This window comes from Hoplias malabaricus, chromosome 3 (assembly GCF_029633855.1).
Source record: "Hoplias malabaricus isolate fHopMal1 chromosome 3, fHopMal1.hap1, whole genome shotgun sequence".
Classification (NCBI taxonomy): domain Eukaryota; kingdom Metazoa; phylum Chordata; class Actinopteri; order Characiformes; family Erythrinidae; genus Hoplias; species Hoplias malabaricus.
This window is the reverse complement of record NC_089802.1, coordinates 31242624-31260858: the sequence shown is the minus strand read 5'-3', so window position 1 is coordinate 31260858 and position 18235 is coordinate 31242624. Positions and strand designations below refer to the sequence as shown.

The 18235-nt window shown below is 38.1% G+C and overlaps 1 protein-coding gene across 1 annotated transcript; it reads left to right on the top strand.

Annotated features, from left to right (window-relative positions):
* The first annotated feature begins 490 nt into the window (after positions 1-490).
* Positions 491-17576, top strand: cmn (calymmin). The gene is made up of 35 exons (XM_066663966.1): positions 491-551; positions 1337-1417; positions 1495-1545; positions 1650-1703; positions 2371-2421; positions 2541-2588; positions 2728-2775; positions 2907-2945; positions 3057-3107; positions 3402-3425; positions 3667-3670; positions 3994-4035; positions 4140-4184; positions 5320-5376; positions 6351-7079; positions 7555-7608; positions 8877-8933; positions 9347-9400; positions 9493-9531; positions 9632-9655; positions 10524-10580; positions 10660-10725; positions 10936-10998; positions 11086-11151; positions 11264-11374; positions 11499-11561; positions 11894-11977; positions 12221-12292; positions 12457-12528; positions 12833-12898; positions 13612-13686; positions 14128-14166; positions 16083-16316; positions 16896-16946; positions 17160-17576. Exons 1-35 carry the CDS (start codon positions 507-509, stop codon positions 17162-17164), a joined length of 2721 nt encoding a protein of 906 aa, XP_066520063.1. The 5' UTR covers positions 491-506; the 3' UTR covers positions 17165-17576.
* The last annotated feature ends 659 nt before the right edge of the window (positions 17577-18235 follow it).

The window sequence follows — 18235 nt, the reverse complement described above, 5'->3', positions numbered from 1 at the left end:
GCATTATATATATATATATATATATATATATATATATATATATATATATATATATATATATATATATATATATATATATATATATATATATATATATATACCATAATAAAAGCTATTAGGGTATCTAGTTCTTCTGTGTGTTTTTTACAGGTTATGGTGCTCAACTCTCTGCATCTAATGGGAATGGAGCAGTGCCCAATGGTGTGTAACACTGCAGCTGTTTAAATTTCAATACCGATAAGTTAGAAAAAGCTTTTATTTCATTCTCATTATTTTTCTTATGGCACTGCACAACCTGCTGGAAATCGTGGTAAACCCAGTCATAATGTTACATCACGTTTATATTATAAAGCTTGCTATGCTTGTTTTAATATAGATGATTTATATAGTTATGTATAGTTTTTAATATGACTATGACTTTTAACAAATGTAATACATGCTAAATCATAAAAATCATGATGGAAAAATCTTATTTGTTTCAGGTTCTGACAAAAACCTGAAGGGATATGGTACAGCTTCTGCAGCCCTTGGAAATGGAGCAAAACCCAATGGTCAGTGTGCTGCTGCTATATTAACACTATACAGAATTTAACAATGTATGTATGTTTGAATGTGTGTATGTATCTTTACACTTATATAGCGCCTTTCTAGACACCCAAGGACGCTTTACAATCCACGCTGCTCAGAACGCTCAGAACACTCAATCCACACACACACTGGTGAGAAGCGGCAGCCAAACGCGCACAGCGTACTCTCGACCAGCAACGACCGTCCACCTGGAGGACTGCATCGGACACTAGGGTTTAACACAGGATAGAGCGCCAATCCATATCTGGGCTCACACATAGACATTCATTCACATACACACTCATTCACCAGGACAGTTATTAGAGAAGCCAATTCACCTACCCTCCGTGTTTTTGGACTGTGGGAGGAAACCGGAGACCCCGGAGGGAACCCACACAGACACAGGGAGAACATGGAAACTCCACCCAGATGGGACTTGAACCCAAGATCCCAGCGCTGGGAGGCGAACATGCTAACAACTAAGCCACCGTGCTGCCCGAAACAATACAGTGTTACAATACAATAAACAATACAGTGACATTGTATTTTCCCTGTAGTAAAAATAAAAAACAATATTTACAATTTTTGTAAATTTACAAATATTGTAAATAGCTATGTTATAAATTGAGCTGGTTTATAATATTACACAATTTCATTTAATCAAATATACAAATATTTTATTATGTATTTCTTCATTTTTAATGCATCATGTATGTAAATGTACCGAATACATCTTTATATTATCAATGTCCCCATATTTTGTTTATAGGTTATGGACCAGCACCTAGTGGAAATGGCAATGGATTTGCAGGTGCTCGTGCACCTCCAGCTGCAGTCAAAGGAAATGGAGGTAAATCAACATTAAACATTTGGAAGATTTATTTCACATGTAATTTAATAAACTGATAATTTAACCTCTATTTACAGGTTACGGTGCTGCGCTTGGTGCATCTAATGGACAGCCCGCCAACCCCAAAGGTAAGTACAGACTTTCATCAAAGTTAGACCCATTAGTAACCCATTAATATACCACTAGAAAGGAATAAATGTTTAAGTTCCTTATTTTTTCCATTATATTACAGGTGGTTATGGGCCGAAACCAAATAAACCGGCATATGGAGGGCAGCCATTCTTTGGTATGATGGATCATACTGCATTCTTTCATAGCAAATAGATTGGACAGTGTATGAAATAGAGTTGAAATTTCTATTTGACCAGTCAACATCGATTTAAACATTCAAATTAAATTCAAACGACTGACCTTCCATTCCACCTTCCATGTAATTAGTTTAAGATTAGATCAATTTAAATCATGTTATTAACTACAAAAATATATTAATTTTACTGGAAAATCTGACTTCAATGATTAGCAGGAATTAGCAGAAAACCCAAACAGACACAGGGAAGTACACACCACACTCCTCACAGACAGTCACCCGGAAGAAACCCACGCGGACACAGGGAGAACACACCACACTCCTCACAGACAGTCACCTGGAGTGGGACTGGAACCCACAACATCCACCTTGGAGCTATGTGACTGTGACACTACCTGCTGCAACACCGTGCCGCCCCAAGATGAAAATTCATAATGATTGAAAGTGGAAAACAAAACAACAAGCTACACCAATAAATTGCTTCTTGTAATCACTTTATTAGAGACTTAGTTTGTCAAAATATTTGTTGGCGAAGCATGGCGCAGACAACTATGGCATCTGGTTGGCATCTGTCACAATATGTCAAATTTCAAAATGAAATACACACACCATGAAGTTATGAAACTATTCATTTTGATTCGTGTAGGTGGGATTGGAGCAGGAATGGACCCTCGGCTTGCAGCCAAACAGAGAGGAGGTTAGTAAAAAATAAAATTTGCATATGGTTTATAAACAAATATTCCGTTTATACACTCATGCACTGATTTTAAGGGTACTGTACCTGACTGTGTGAATGTATTTCTCTTTATAATGTAGGTTATGGTAATGGCAATGGATATGGCTACAAAGCTTATGCCTTCAAAGGTCAGTTTAGTGCCTATCAAAATATAATATTAAACCACAGTAAACCATAATAATCAATTAAGGCAGAAAATTGAATATGCAGATTTGCAGGAGCACAGCGATGATATTGTTTAATGTTTTTTATTTGTTGGGCTTTAAGGTTATGGAAAAGGTCAGGCTGCCCATCCACAGACTGGAGCTGCTTTGGGTAAGAATCCTTTTATTTATATGTCTTTAAATAGTTCTTATATTCTTATATCATGCCTGTACTACTGTAACACACTGCTTTATCTCTCACTTGAGCTGCTGTGAAATATCAGGACTTTTCTCTGTTCACAGCTGAAGGATACTCTAAAGGAGCAAAACCTGCTAAACCTGGTAAAGTCTCATTAGTTTCACTTGCAATAAATCTGTTACAGACCTTTTCATTCATGCTCTCCAAATATTGCTGTACCCTAGTGATATAAATTGTACACAAATATGTTTCAGGTTTGGGAGCTGGATCTACACTTCAGAAGGGGCCAGGAGCTAAACCTTATGGTAAATTTTTACAAACGATGGAAAAATGCATAGTAATGGTTTGACACTGTAAAGGATGCATATTTTTTTAGCATTTTAGAATGTGTTATTGTAATATAATGTGAATTTATTTCATCCTTATTATGTAACTAAAATGGAATTTAATATTCTCTTGTTCCTTGCAAAACACGGTGGATTTTTAAAAAATATTAATTTAATTTATACACAGTCCAAACATCATACGTTTTTATTATTATAGTAAGACTGAATTGGTAATTTACTTAAGTTTTTTCTAAGGGTATGCACATCCTGCAGGAGGCGCCAAAGGCCCTAAACCTGGTAAGTTATAGCTGCAACCTATTTTGTATTTAGTTATTTAGTGTAGGACAGAATCTGATACATCCAGGCCACTAGGTGTCATTATAATAAGGGCTTTCATTACATGTAGAAGAATCATTGGAGAAAATGACTGATTTCTTGTTTTAAACAGGATATGGAGGACATCCTAATGGAGGATCTGTACATTTTTCTAATTTACTTGCATATTTTATGTGTGCTTTCTTCCCAATTTTTTTATCAGAGCAGTCAGTTCTAACTGTTAGCTAGGTCTCCTGTCAAACGGGATGCTGTTTTTAAGGTGGTATTAAACCTGGAACAGAGAAATTCTCAGAAAGTGAATACATAGCTAAAATACTTGTTATTAAATTAGTTACATATTAGGTGGTCAGACTACTCAAACATCTATGTACAGACCATGAACAAGTAATATTTCTCACTTATAGTCATTTTAAAATGATCTGAAACACAAACTTTTAACAAGATTTAAACAAAAGTAACATGCCAGATGTTTAGGATTGGAGTAAAATGTGAATTTTCACATTCTTTCTGCTTGTTAATTCTATGCTAGGTTTTGGTCGTGTGTCCCCCAGTTATGGTGCCAGACCCAATGGTAAATATACACTTATTTAACACGTACACACTGTCTGTAGTGACACTACAAATGAATAACCAATACTCTAATATAAACTGGTGTATTTCTGCTCTGTCTCACAGGATATGAAACCTATAATAAAGGAGGCACTAAAGGACCTAAACCAGGTAAAGTCTATGTCTTTGATGAAGGACTGAAGTCAGGGTCATTGCTCAGCAAAGTGGATAAATAAATAAGAAATTACCGTAAGTCAGCATTTAAAACAGCACGTAAGCTCATCATGATAACTGACACAAACTTCCATGACTTTTAAAGGCATATTTTAACAGATGTAACAAGCTGCTTTTGTTAACTTTGTTGTGTAATTCACATACCTCTGTCAGACAACATGGAAAACATTTCTAACTGTGGACTGTGTCATCACTCATTTTTGGATTAAATTACATTGTGCAGTAGTGTATATCATTTTACATAAAGGCCTCATGTACAAAGCTGTGTAATATATGGTATATATTATCATATTCATTCATTCATTCATTCATTCATTCATTCATTCATTGCCTGCAACCGCTTACCCAGTTCAGGGTCCAGAGCCTACCCAGGATCATTGGGGGCAAGGTGGGAACACACCCTCGAAAGGGTGCCAGTCTATTACAGGGCATCACACACTCACACATTCACTCACACCTACGGACACTTTTGAGTCTCCAATCCACCTACCAACGTGTGTTTTTGGACTGTGGGAGGAAACCGGAGCACCCAGGGGAAACCCACACAGACACAGGGAGAACACACCAAACTCCTCACAGACAGTCACCCGGAGGAAACCCACGCAGACACAGGGAGAACACACCACACTCCTCACAGACAGTCACCCGGAGGAAACCCACGCAGACACAGGGAGAACACACCACACTCCTCACAGACAGTCACCCGGAGGAAACCCACGCAGACACAGGGAGAACACACCACACTCCTCACAGACAGTCACCCGGAGCAGGAATCAAACCCACAACCTCCAGGTCCCTGGAGCTGAGTGACTGTGACACCGTGCCGCCCCTATTATTATATTCTGTTTTTTTATTATTATTATTATTATTATTATTATTATTATTATATTATCCGCATTTGTCACTGTTCTGTTCAAATCTCAAAAAAAAAGTCTGTTTGTAATATTAATTTGTAAATGTTTATGTAAGTCCATTTAAGTTGTCATGGAGGGCCTATTTATGGATAAATTCTACAGGAAGTAAATATATATTGTGTTGTTATTTTAAAAAATGACTATAATTTCATACTCAGGATATGGTGCTGTTGCTGGAACTGAAGCAAATAATGCACAAGGAGCCAAGCCCAATGGTAAGCTGCTATCATCAAATCAGCATTTTAATATTTTACTACTTTAAAATCTTTCAAATGTATGAGTTCTGCCAAATTTGCTCATTTTAAATAATGAAGTCCTATGTGAAAACAAAAAGTTACATGTCCTCTACAAGGCAAATAAAAACATTTCACAGAAAATTTCATATTTTAAACAGGCCACTTTTCGTTTTATTGTAACTATATTTACTATGTAATATTTACTGTAACTATGCATTGAACTATGCATAAGAGTTGTGTAGAATGTTTCTACACATTTTCACCCAAAAAGCACTCACATTTAGCAGTCAAAAATTCAAAGAGCCAGCATTAATAACTAAGTTATGTAGAACTATTTATACTATAAAATGTTTAGAAATGTTTTTGGAAACCTATTCTAGTGATTTTATCATTTTCATTTCAATATCAGATTACTTCTGTGGTTCTCAGGTTATGGTGTTCCTGCTGGTTTGCCTAAATATTCTAAATCTGGTAATTTATGCTTCATATGTATGTTATTTGTCACTAATATCGGAGATTTGGTTGTTAAGTGTATCTCGGCACACACCCAACGTTAAAATTCAGTTGATTTTTGTTAAAGACAATTAAACAAACTTTCAAATGAACAAAAACTATCACACAAACTAACAATTGTCTTGGTGATATGGTTTGTTGGAAACTGTTGGGTTTGTCCTGGGTTTCTTACTGTCTGTGTCAGCTATGAGCTTGTACTAATATGTAATTTATGATTTTTGACAATGCTATGTATTTGTTTTTGTACAGTTTTGGTTTTATTTGAATTGCGCATGTTGGTTTTTGTCATTGTTTTGTGGTGATAACATGTCAATATTGACCTGAACATTTGTTTGGTTTGAGGCATATTGCATGATTCCTCATCATTTGTTAATATTTTGAATTCACTACTCAACAATAGGACCTTTGCCAGTTTGCAGTAACATTGCTTTGATTTCTAGGATATCGCCCCTTAATTAAAGGAAATGATAAATTGTCAAAAGGGGCCAATCTTGGACCTCAGGCACCCAGGGTCCCAGCAGCCCCAATGTTCACCAAGGGAGTGGTACCACCAGCTAAACCTGAGCCTACCAGAGAAGTACCTTCAGTACCAGAACCCACCATCGGTGTCCCATCACTTTTAACAGATGTGCAACCTCAGGTTATGATTCCACAAGAAAAAGGTCAAAAACCAGTGGCTCCTCAGCCTGCTTCAGTAATGCCAGTGATCCAACAGCCAGCTCCAGTGCTTCCACAGGGTAAAGGTCCCAAACCAGCCCTTCCTGCAGTTGTTCTACAAGGACAGGTTCCGGTAACTCCTGGGTACACACCCATCAACCCTCAAGGAAAAGCTTCAAAACCTGTACAGCCTGCTCCAGTTTTCCCAATTCTCCCACAAGGAAAAGCCCCCAAACCCATTTATCAGGTTCCACAGTCTGTTGTACCACAACTGGCACAGGTTTATCCACAAGGAAAACGTACAAAACCATTTGTCCCACAACAAGTTGTTTCCCAAACTACTGGTCAGAGACCAGTTGCCCCTGCAACAGTTCCTCAGCTTCCACGCACCAAAGGCCCAAAGCCTGTAGCACCAGAGCCTATTGCTCCACAGACCGTTGGTCTTCCACCAGCACCTGAACCAACTCATGCCTTGCCTCAACTGGAGCAACTCCCTAAAGCAGCAAATCCTGGTAAATGCATGTAGTACTGTGGTCCATTCAGAATGTGTTTATAACAAGTTTGTTACATGACTTCAACTTTGTGCATGTGTATGATTTATTACAGCTTCCCTTCCTTTCAAGTGATTTTCATTCAATTTTTATAGAAATCTGAAGTGAACTTTTTTTTCACACTTCCAGTTCAAGCTCAGCCTTAAAAAATTGGTTGAATTTTCTGCTTTTAATGATCCCACATTTAGTGACACAAAGTGACCTTGTTTTTAAAGGCATGAAATTTGATGGAAAATTGAATAAATAAAGAGTGGTCTCTGGCTTTTGCACAGCATTGTTTAGAGTATATAAAATCACATTACTCATGGTACCCAAATATCAAGGGCCTGGAGATGCAGGTCCCCATCTGCCCTGTTGTTTTGTGGCCAGGTTTACACAAGTTTTTACATGAAATCTGTAAATTGGAACTTAACCTATACCACTCTGTCCTTCTTAGAACTGGCAGGTCTTGGGCAGCCAAACAGCCAGGGAGTTAAACCTGCAAAACCTGGTAAATTTAAATATAATCTATGAATATTGTGACCAATAATTTGCTAACAACAAATATTTATTATAAAGAAATAGCACACACACACAAAATTACACACATTTTAATATTAATTGAAATGGATGTTATATAGACTGTGGACCAGGTGGAGTGTCTGGACAGTGGACTAAGCTGCCCAATCCTGGTAAACTATGCTTAATTTTAATTTATTACATTTTGTTTAATGAAAATTTAATTTATTTTATACCATATATCAAGATGGAATCAGACTTTGCTGTAGCCTGTATATGTTTAAAATTAGAATGTTGATTTAGAAAATTAATCAGCAATCTGAAATATGTTAAATACAGGCTCTAATCTTTAAATTATCTGTTGCTGAGTTTCAATATTTCTTTGTAATCTGTGTGACTGTATGTGTTCATTTGAACACAGTTGGCATGACTTTTTGAATGAATGTATAAGTGTATGTAGCATGTAAGATTTGCCTTGGTCCATGTTACTTCATTGTTTCAAACTAAATGCACTTGCATGTGTCCTTTCAATTTTTGGGCTTTTTTTCATGACAGAAATATGTTTGTTTCTTTATATTTGCTTGATGGTATGCTATAAGAGTATACAAAACTTTAAAGGGACAGTCTGGACTCCAAGGAGAAACTGCCTCTGGAGACTAGTGTGGCACTACTGTCGGGTGCATACTGGCCTGTTCACAACAGACGTATCCATGGTTTATTTTTTTTATTTTTATTTTTTTTGAGTGTCTTTTTAAGAAATTACTCTAAATTCTAAATTTCATAGTTGTTGGTTTTTGTGACTGTACTAAGCCATTGTTTCCCAATTTAGTCCTTTGGAACACCCAGATGCTCCAAATATTTTCAGTCTCAGCAGGTTCTCTAGGATTACACTGGGATCTCGGTTTAATAGGAATTTTGAATATCCATATGTATGTTTGTTGGTTTGTTTATATTTTCAACAGTATGCTGTGATTCTGTGGTTATAATACTAACACTAGACTGTAAATGGTATGTCTCCTTATTTTTAATTTCCGCTGTTTGTATTTTAATCAAATCTGTACGTTAATTGTACACTTGTTTTCCTTGAAATAACATTGTGTTGATATGCTGCATGCATGTTCAACTGACTTTACTTGTTTGTCATTAATATCTTGATCCCTTGAAAACTGTGCAGGACTACAGTCAGTTAACCTAATATCAAAAGTTGTGTTAAAGTATTGCATTAAGTAAAGCCTAAATAACAGTGCATTTGATCCACAGGTTTTGGTGATGGATCATGGTTCTCAAACATCGGAGGCGCTAAGACTTCAAACTCAGGTAAAATATAATTATATTTCAGACGATTCCTTAGGGATAAGATGGTTTCATTTTTTTTCTTTTAATTAAAATGCAATCAAACTGTTCAGCTGTCTAAATGTATGAGCTTCACAAGCAATTTTAAAAAATGTTAGCTACCTAGCTAGCTAAACGTTGTTTGTCTAAAAGAAAAATATAGAAATAGCAAGAAAGGAAGAAAAAATGAACCTACAGCATTGTCTTTCATAAATTGCTAGCCCTAACAAAAAAAAAACAGTTGTTTATGTTTATCCCTCTTGGTCAGGGCCCGCAGGACATGGAGCTAAACCCAAACAGCCAGGTAGCTTAAAGTTTCCTACCTCATTTTATTTATTATTTGGCTGTAAGCCAATGTAAGCTACAAACTAAACTGCTGTGAAACTTCTTGGTTTTAGGCTATGCTAATGGCCAAGGCATTCTCCCACTGACTGGCTATGGATATGGGAATGGTGAGGCACTGTGTTTAATTTGTAATATCTATGCTATATCTATGCTATTGTGTCAGATATTCGCATACATCATGTTTCTTTGTTGTCTGAAGGTCCAGCTGGTGTTAGCGAACCGATCAAAGGCAAACCGGGTATGAGCACACAATGTAGATTTGTTGTTGACTGTAAATGCTGATGTACAAAACATACCAGTCTTACAAACCCCTTGTGTCATTTGTTTTACCTCTGTAGGAAGTGGATATCAGCCTATAACTGGTATGTGTCAATATTGTAAAAGACCCTAGAATGTAAACATGCTTTTATTTTCATTGCATTACATAAACAAAATTGTGGCTCCATATCATATCTGAGTAAAAAAAAAACACAAACACACTAGATCACTCTGGGAACTGCTGGGGTTTAGGCACCTTGCTCAATATCACTTCAGTCATGGATGTTGAGGGAGGAGACAGAGCTGTTCTTTCACCTCCCCTGCCTCTAGTGTTTTCAGACGGCTGAGGGGATTGAACCAGTAAACTTCCTAACCAAGACCACTAAAAATTAGGCCATTTAATTCCCTTTAATAAGAACATGAAGGTAATTATGATATAACTTTTATCCTGCTACACTGTTGGTAACTTGGATCAAAATTATACAAGACGATTCTGGAAGTTTGTAGAAAAACATACAAAGATTGTGTTATAATGTTTAATTAAGTTATCTTAATATATATTTGTAGTATGGCAAACAAAAAAAGTTTGCCGATTATAAAAAGATTATAAAAAAAAGTAAAATAGTCATACCCACATATTTGATATTGCATTGCCATTGCAAGCCTATGTGAGTATGCAGTAGCGTTTAGACGTTGAGAGTAAAGATCTCAAAAGCTAAAGATCTTTTATTTGTATCATCATTATATTATTTTGTATACAATTATCATTGTATAGGCATCATTTTTTGTTGTGTCTATACAATTAAATTTTCATCTGAAACACGTTTGAGTTGAGACTATCTTTAAATGTATTTCAGTGTAGTAACTCTAATTGTAGCTGTACTTATTTGTTGGTATTGTTACTTTTGCTATATTTGTTTTCAAGCTAGAATTTTCTACTGGAAGTAATGCCTCACATTTCTTTTCCTGTAGGAGAAACAGCACAACTACCATACAATGGTGCTCCTATCATTCCTGCTGGACTGGATGGTAATAATTAAAGCAGGGTGATGCTTGTGTTAGTGTGTTTTTGAACAGAATTGATATTTTGCCCTATGTTTTGGTACAGGAACCAGTCAGATCCAACCTCAGACTGCAGAACTTGGACCTGAGGCAAAGTCTATTGGTGCTTATGGTACATACAAGAAAGCTACTCTTATATGAAATCTGGTTGGCCATTGTCATTATTTAAGAATATTATACACCATCCCTTCCCCATCTGCAAATCTCTGTGCTGTACTGTGAAGGATAATGGTTTGCTTGTTGTTTTGAATTTTGTATCAGCTAAGATATAAAAAATATAGTGAATTAATGCAGAGCTACTTTAAAATTCTTCCTCTGGCAGGTGTCCCTTATGGTGGTCAGCCAATGGGACTGGGTTCTGAGGGAAAGTCTCAAATGAAGTATGGTAAGTACTAAAATTTATAATAACGTATTGACTCCGTATTGAGTGTTAGATTTGCCCTGGATCATTATTCTATCTCTTTTTGAGCAGGTATTGGTGGTTTACCTTTTGCTGGCTCACCCAAGGGGTATGGCTCTGATCCCTATGGAAAATCTGGTGTGTCTCTTGGGTTTCTACTCCATGTACTGTATATGCAAGCAGTATTATAGTCATATGCATTTACATTGCTGCTTAATAATTCTTCCATTTGTATATTCCCTCCCCTCAGGCAGTCCATATGCCTCTCAGGCCTATGGTTCTAAACAAGCAAACTATGGTGCTCCATACAACCCTAAGCCTCTAGGACTTGGCTCTGATTCCAAATCTGCTGGGAAGTATGGTCAGTTGTTCAGCCACTCTGGTCTCCTTTACTGCATGTGTTCTAAAACTAGAGAAAGTCTGAAGTTTTTTTAGGGTAGAAGACAAGCATTTATTTATTCTCTTCCAAACTCTGTTTCCTTCAGGTTTTGGAGGTCTACCTTATGGGAACCAACCATTTGGACTTGGCAGCAATGCTAAATATTTTGGTACATATTGTGCTTTGTTTTTATTATAATTTAATGGTGCAAAATATTATTTTACCACTAGAATCATAGCACGAAATATTTATGAAAGGGGATAATTTTTTTTTACATTTCTAACTCACAAAACAGGAAAAGTCTGTTTATTCTCCATAGAGCAGGTCCCCACAATGGGGGCCGCCATGTTTAAAATAGGTTTAGTACAGAATCTCTGGTCCATTCTGTGTCAGTATAGCAGCATTATTGTAACAAGAAGAATATTCACTGGAGTATTACTGCTTGTAATTTTTCCTCACTCTCACAAGTGCTAAACACTTAATCTGCACCCTTTTACTCAGGATCTGTGAGAGGAATTGAGGGGTTGCCTTATGGTGGACAGCCACTTGGTCTGAACCCTGATGCCGGGAAGTCTGGGAAATATGGTGAGGCTAAGAGACATGTTATAATAGTATAATACTACGTAGCACCAAACAAAATTTGCCTGTGTCCTAAAATGTAACGACTGCACCATTTAAGGTAGAATGGAAAATTCTGTTAAGAGGTCTAAGTGCTATAATATACTATATTGTGTCTTGAATTTCAGTTCTGGTCAAGAATTTTCACTGTGTTGCATCACCTGTAGCTGCTGATGTACATGCTATTCTTTTTCTCTATTCTCTTAATAGGCCAGCCTTCTTTGCCTTATGCTCCAGAAGCTGTTAGCCTTGGTGCTAATGCTAAACCAGCTGGGAAATATGGTATGAGCCTATTTGGGGCTGTTTCTGCTTTAATGAAAACTTTACTATGTACTATATATTATTTTGTTTGGATGAATATAGTCTGTCTACAGATTCTCTTTGTTCAAATACAATCCTCAAATACAATACAAATTTAACTGACTGACACCTTGTATGATTTTCAGACCAGCTGGCACTGCCCTTTGACTCAGGAATGGGTGGGCCAGTGACGGATGGTCAGTCTGTGGACCAGTCTAGTATGTACCTTTTTACAATATCACTCATTTACTTTGTGAAATTAAAGAGTAAATTCAGTTAAATAATGTGATAATCATGAACAGACTTGGCACAGCATTATACCGTTGTCTATCATCAACAACAGCACAATGCATAATCAAAAGAGAGTCATTTTTTGGTACAGATTAAATGGAGGGAAAAGGTGAAAATATAATTTTCTACCAAATTGTTGGTTTAAGCTTCATCCAGACCTTTGTTTTTGTCCATGTCCTTACATGATTCACAGATTAACGTTGCTTTGATCTTATCATCCTCTCTGTACAGTGCTGCCTTATCAAGCTCTGCCTGCAGGTCCTGAGATCTATGGGGTGAAATCTATTGACCAGTTTGGTTAGTAGTCCTTTCTTTATGATTTTTTTCTTTCCAAACTCAGTGTTTATTAAAGGGAATTCATCAGATTTTTAAAAAATATCTTCATAATTAAGATAAGATCAGATTGCTTTATTGTCATTGCACAGAGTACAATGAATTTGGGTAGCAATCCTGACGTGTGTTACACAAGACATCAATTAGGTACAGGTATATTAAGGATTAAAGATGCAAACCACTAGATTTAGAGTGCTTTACAGTGATATACTTTGTTATACAGAGTCTGAATTGTTCACATTTGTGATGACAGGAACCAAACTTCTCAAGAGTTCAGTGCCTCTAAAGTTTGTGCAGTGAAAGTTATTACGTGAAATGGTTGACTAAATCCTCTAGCTGTGTCTCTGAACTGTGATTAATGACAAGCTATCTGTTCTTCCAGTGTGAATATGTTTATGGTTTCCAATAATATCTGTTTGGTTTTCACTTTATGAAAACTATACTTTGGCATATTTTTTTGCCTTAAAACATTATTCTTAATCCATTCCTTGTGAAGAGTTACATACAAGGTGTCAAATATCCCCCAAACAAAATATTTAATAAATAAAATATATAAAAATATTGTCCACAGTTAAACATTTCACATTAAAACACTCTGAATGACATTATTTACATTCTGAAAATTGTAGAAATTATTTGGAAAAAATGTAATGCTTTTTTTTGTGTGTTTTATTCAGGAGAAGGAGAGATCCCACCTCAGCCTGATGCTGCTTTGCTACAAGGTTTTGGAGCAGGTTACGTTAAATCCACAGGTACACACAATGATGAACATACTAGTATCTTCATTCATTCATTCATTATCTGTAACCCTTATCCAGTTCAGGGTCGCGGTGGGTCCAGAGAATACCTGGAATCGTTGGGCGCAAGGCAGGAATACACCCTGGAGGGGGCGCCAGTCCTTCTACTAGCATCTTAATAATGGTTATTTACTGTACAGACAAAAATTAATGTTTGTCACTTTTGCTGAAGTAATAACTTTTTCTCTTTAAAAAGAAAAATACTTTACACTAGATATTCGAACATCTCTGTAAGCTTTTGATGCCATTCAGCCGATGAGGTCATTACTGAGTTCAGGTTCTGATGTTGGATGATTAGTTCTGAATGACAAACACCATTCCAGCATCACTCCAGAGAATGCAGTTCTACATACTGCATCCCGATTGTGTCGATAAATGTCTTTAACTTTCTTACAGGAACAGGTGCTTACATCGACGGAGGTCTCCAACAAGAGGGTAAATAAAGAAAACATTAATTTAACTATGGAAGGATCCTCTCTATTGATCTCTCTCACAAACCCAAACCAACATACCCTCACACCCATGTAACATGTGTAAATCAACTGTGTTATGTTATCAGTGCCTCTTTGTTGGACAATGTTTTGTCTGGCTGATTTTGCTGAGCTTTTGCATCGTTGCGTCTGTTTATGCTTTGAACCAGTGCTTTTGTTCTCTTCTCTGACTGCAAGCTTTTCCCTTCTGTTTACATATCTTTACCTTTTGGCACATTTTGATTTAATTGCATTGCTATGAGGATTGTTTTCATTTTTCTTTTAATCCTCATTTTTTTCACCAGTTAAGTCATTGCCCTTTAGTCTTTAGCCAGGACTCCCCCAAATACATACAATGCCACTAGCTTAGGAGGGTGTATGGACAAGCACATGCATCCTCCAATATATGAGAAATCTACTACCACTTCTTTTCAAAGCCCTACCAACACAAAACTGATTTCCTGATTGAGCTTGTGTTGAGGGGAAAGGTGGCTGGGGTATCACTGGGTACTGTTAAAGCAACCTGATGTGATATTTATATAACTTCCACAAATGCACTGGGAGATTTATTTTACTTAAAATATAAGCACGTACCTTACCGAATATCAAGTTCTCGTGACATAATCTATGCAGTTGAGTCAAATAAGTGCATTTTCCACCTCTCAGTTCTTCTATTCAGTCCATTCTTCTTATCATCAGTTGTCTCTTTTCCTGCTGCACCCACCGCTGGCCTTGCCCCAGTCTCTGCTGGCTCCGCCTCCATCACTGCTGGTCCTGCCCAAGTCTCTGCTGGCTCCGCCTCCATTGCTGCTGGCCCTGCCACCTTCTCTGCTGACTCTGCCTCCTTCACGGCTGGCCCTGCCCCAATCTCTGCTGAGTACGCCTCACTCACTGCTGGCCCTGCCCCAATCTCTGCTGAGTACGCCTCCCTCACTGCTGGCCCCGCCCCATTCCCTGCTGAGTCTGCCTCCCTCATTGCTGGCCCCGCCGCATTCCTTGCTGAGTCTGCCTCCCTCACTGCTGGCCATGCCCCATTCCCTGCTGACTCTGCCTCTCTCACTGCTGGCCCTGCCCCAATCTTTGCTGAGTACGCCTCTCTCACTGCTGGCCCCGCCCCATTCCCTGCTGAGTCTGCCTCCCTCATTGCTGGCCCCGATGCATTCCCTGCTGACTCTGCCTCTCTCACTGCTGGCCCTGCCCCAATCTCTGCTGAGTACGCCTCTCTCACTGCTGGCCCCACCCCTTTCCCTGCTGACTCTGCCTCCCTCACTGCCGAGTCTGCCTCTCTCACAGCTGGCCCCGCATCATTCCCTGCTGACTCTGCCTCTCTCACGGCTGACCCCGCCCCATTCCCTGCTGACTCTGCCTCCCTCACTGCTGAGTCTGCCTCTCTCACTGCTGGCCCCGCATCATTCCCTGCTGACTCTGCCTCTCTCACGGCTGCCCCCTCCCCATTCCCTGCTGACTCTGCCTCCCTCACGGCTGGCCCCTCCCCATTCCCTGCTGACTCTGCCTCTCTCACTGCTGGCCCCTCCCCATTCCTTGCTGACTCTGCCTCCCACACTGCTGGGACTGCCCCTATCTCTGCTGAGTACACCTCCCTCACTACTGGCCCCACCCCATTCCCTGCTTACTCTGCCTCCCTCACTGCTAGCCCTGCCCCAATCTCTGTTGACTATGCCTCTCTCACAGCTGGCCCTACCCCAGTCTCTGTAGACTCTGCCTATGTCACTGCTGGCCATGCCCCAGTCTCTGCTGACTCCATGTCCCTCACTGCTGGCCCTACCCGATTCTCTGCTGACTCTGCCTCTCTCACTACTGACTTTGCTTCACTCACTGCTGGCCCTGCCCCAGACACTGTTGACTCCACTTCTCTCACAGCTGTCCCTGCCCCACTTTCTGCTGACCCTGCCTCCCACACTGCTGGCTCTGCCTCCTTCCGTATTGTCACTGCTTCCCAGCCTGAAGCTGACCGCTCCTCTCTAGCACCCCCTCAGGCTGAAGCGTCCAGCCCACAGCTTGCTTCAGTTGCTCTGCCGCCAGTCACACCACAGCAGATCCACATTCAGCAGCAGCTCAAATTCCACCTTCATCCACCCAGCAAGTCCTGGACAGGTACTACACTCTGAGAGTTTATATTAAAGTTAGAATTAGAATCACTTTATTGGCCACTGTGCTTACACACAGAGGAATTTGTTCTCCACATTTGAACCCAATCCGTGCAGTGAAACACACACAAACACACACACTAATGAACACACACACATGCCCAGAGCGGTTTTATATTACAAACACCTACCTTGTACTTACAATTATTGGTTACTTTATTAGAACCATCTACGTTACACCTCCACACACTAGACGCGTTATTAGAAACCCCTACATCTTACAAGTCACTGTTTAGAATGATAAAGGATGGTGTAGTTTATCAGATGCTTCTTTCAAGGCACATGAAGCAACACTTCACACTGCCACTAACGCAAAGTCAATACGCTTGGAGGAGAACACTAACTGCCAATTCTGTTATGTAAAATACATTGAGAATATAGAATACATACAGAAAATGTGAATAAGCCTGTAATTCAGCAACTTCAGGTATTTTATGAAATATCTCATATTTAAGTCAAAATATTAATGATCATAATTAGCAGTTTTGTTTTGAGATGTATGTTAAATATTTGCTCTCTTTTGGAGGTACAGAAGGCAAACATGATTTGAGAGGATTCCTTGGGAATGGATATCAAGGTATAGATTATTTAAATGATTCTCTATCTTGCACAATTTGATATCCTTAATGTCATTATTACTTTTAACATTATTACTTTGTAGTTGTATTAGTCGTATTTCTTTTTTTTACCTGAGATGCATGGTAACCTTAAGATGTTTCAAAATCAAAGGTAATATATTTTCCCATATTTTTCACCTTTCTTTTTCTAATTTTGCTTTTTATTTCCTCAGGATGATGCAGAAACATGGAATCCTACTGAATAAATGTTTTATTTTTTATGTCTGTTTACATTTTTAGTAATGTTGTATATTTATCAGACTGTATTTTAGTTTCAATTTCATTTACTTTTTTAAAAATTTACTCAAAATGTTCTTATGTACTGTATATTAAACTTTGTTTATTTTTAAGGTTTTTATGAATACATTCCCCCATTCAGGAAAAAGAAAGAGGATGTACTGTATAATATTATTTTCCTGTGTTATTTTTATGAATCATTTCTTTTTTTTCGCACACACTTTGTGTCTAAGTTTCAAATCTTTTGATCTCCGTTAACTTAAAACTCATATTTCTTTGTCCAGTTTGTGCATGCTCTTATTTCTTTCTGTGTTCTGTTATGTAGAAGAGAGCAGAATAATTTATTTGGTATAGGAAGGAGTTTTTTTACTTGTATGATTTTTAGACAATTTCCTGTTTTTAATAAAATGTTGGGAGGTACACTGAAATCTATTCTTTCTTTGTTTTTTGTAAAGAAATTGTGACAACGTAATATAAAAACCTACATATGATGGCAGAAGATACAGTTCAGACTGTATAGTGTACATATATGTTCTGTGAAGCAGCTGAGGTCTAATAGTCATGCACCATAAAGAAAGTGGAACATCTGATTGCACAAAACAAAAAGGAAAGGTCCCAAATGCAATTTCGGTTCAAATTTTAAGGTGGGAGTTTACGTTTGTGGTAAAATATAAATGAAGATTATCTGTAGGGTAACAGGTGGTGTGAGGGAACCATGGCATGAAGTGTGCTCAAATGTTCAGCGTACCAAGTGGGTGTGGTCATTGATCGTAATAATAATAAGCTATGCCCACAAGAACTACGTTTGATTCCCTACAAACCCTTCAATAAATGGTTCTTCAAAAGAAACCTTGTTGTCAAGGAGATATGCAAATATTAAAAGGTTCTTTACTTTCTTGATTCTTGCACAGCAGTACTTAAGGAATACTAAGAGTGTATTTCACACCAGTTGGAATAGTTGGAGTGGCCAGTGATTTAAAGCTGTGCAAATGGGTGTGGCTATATTTCACAC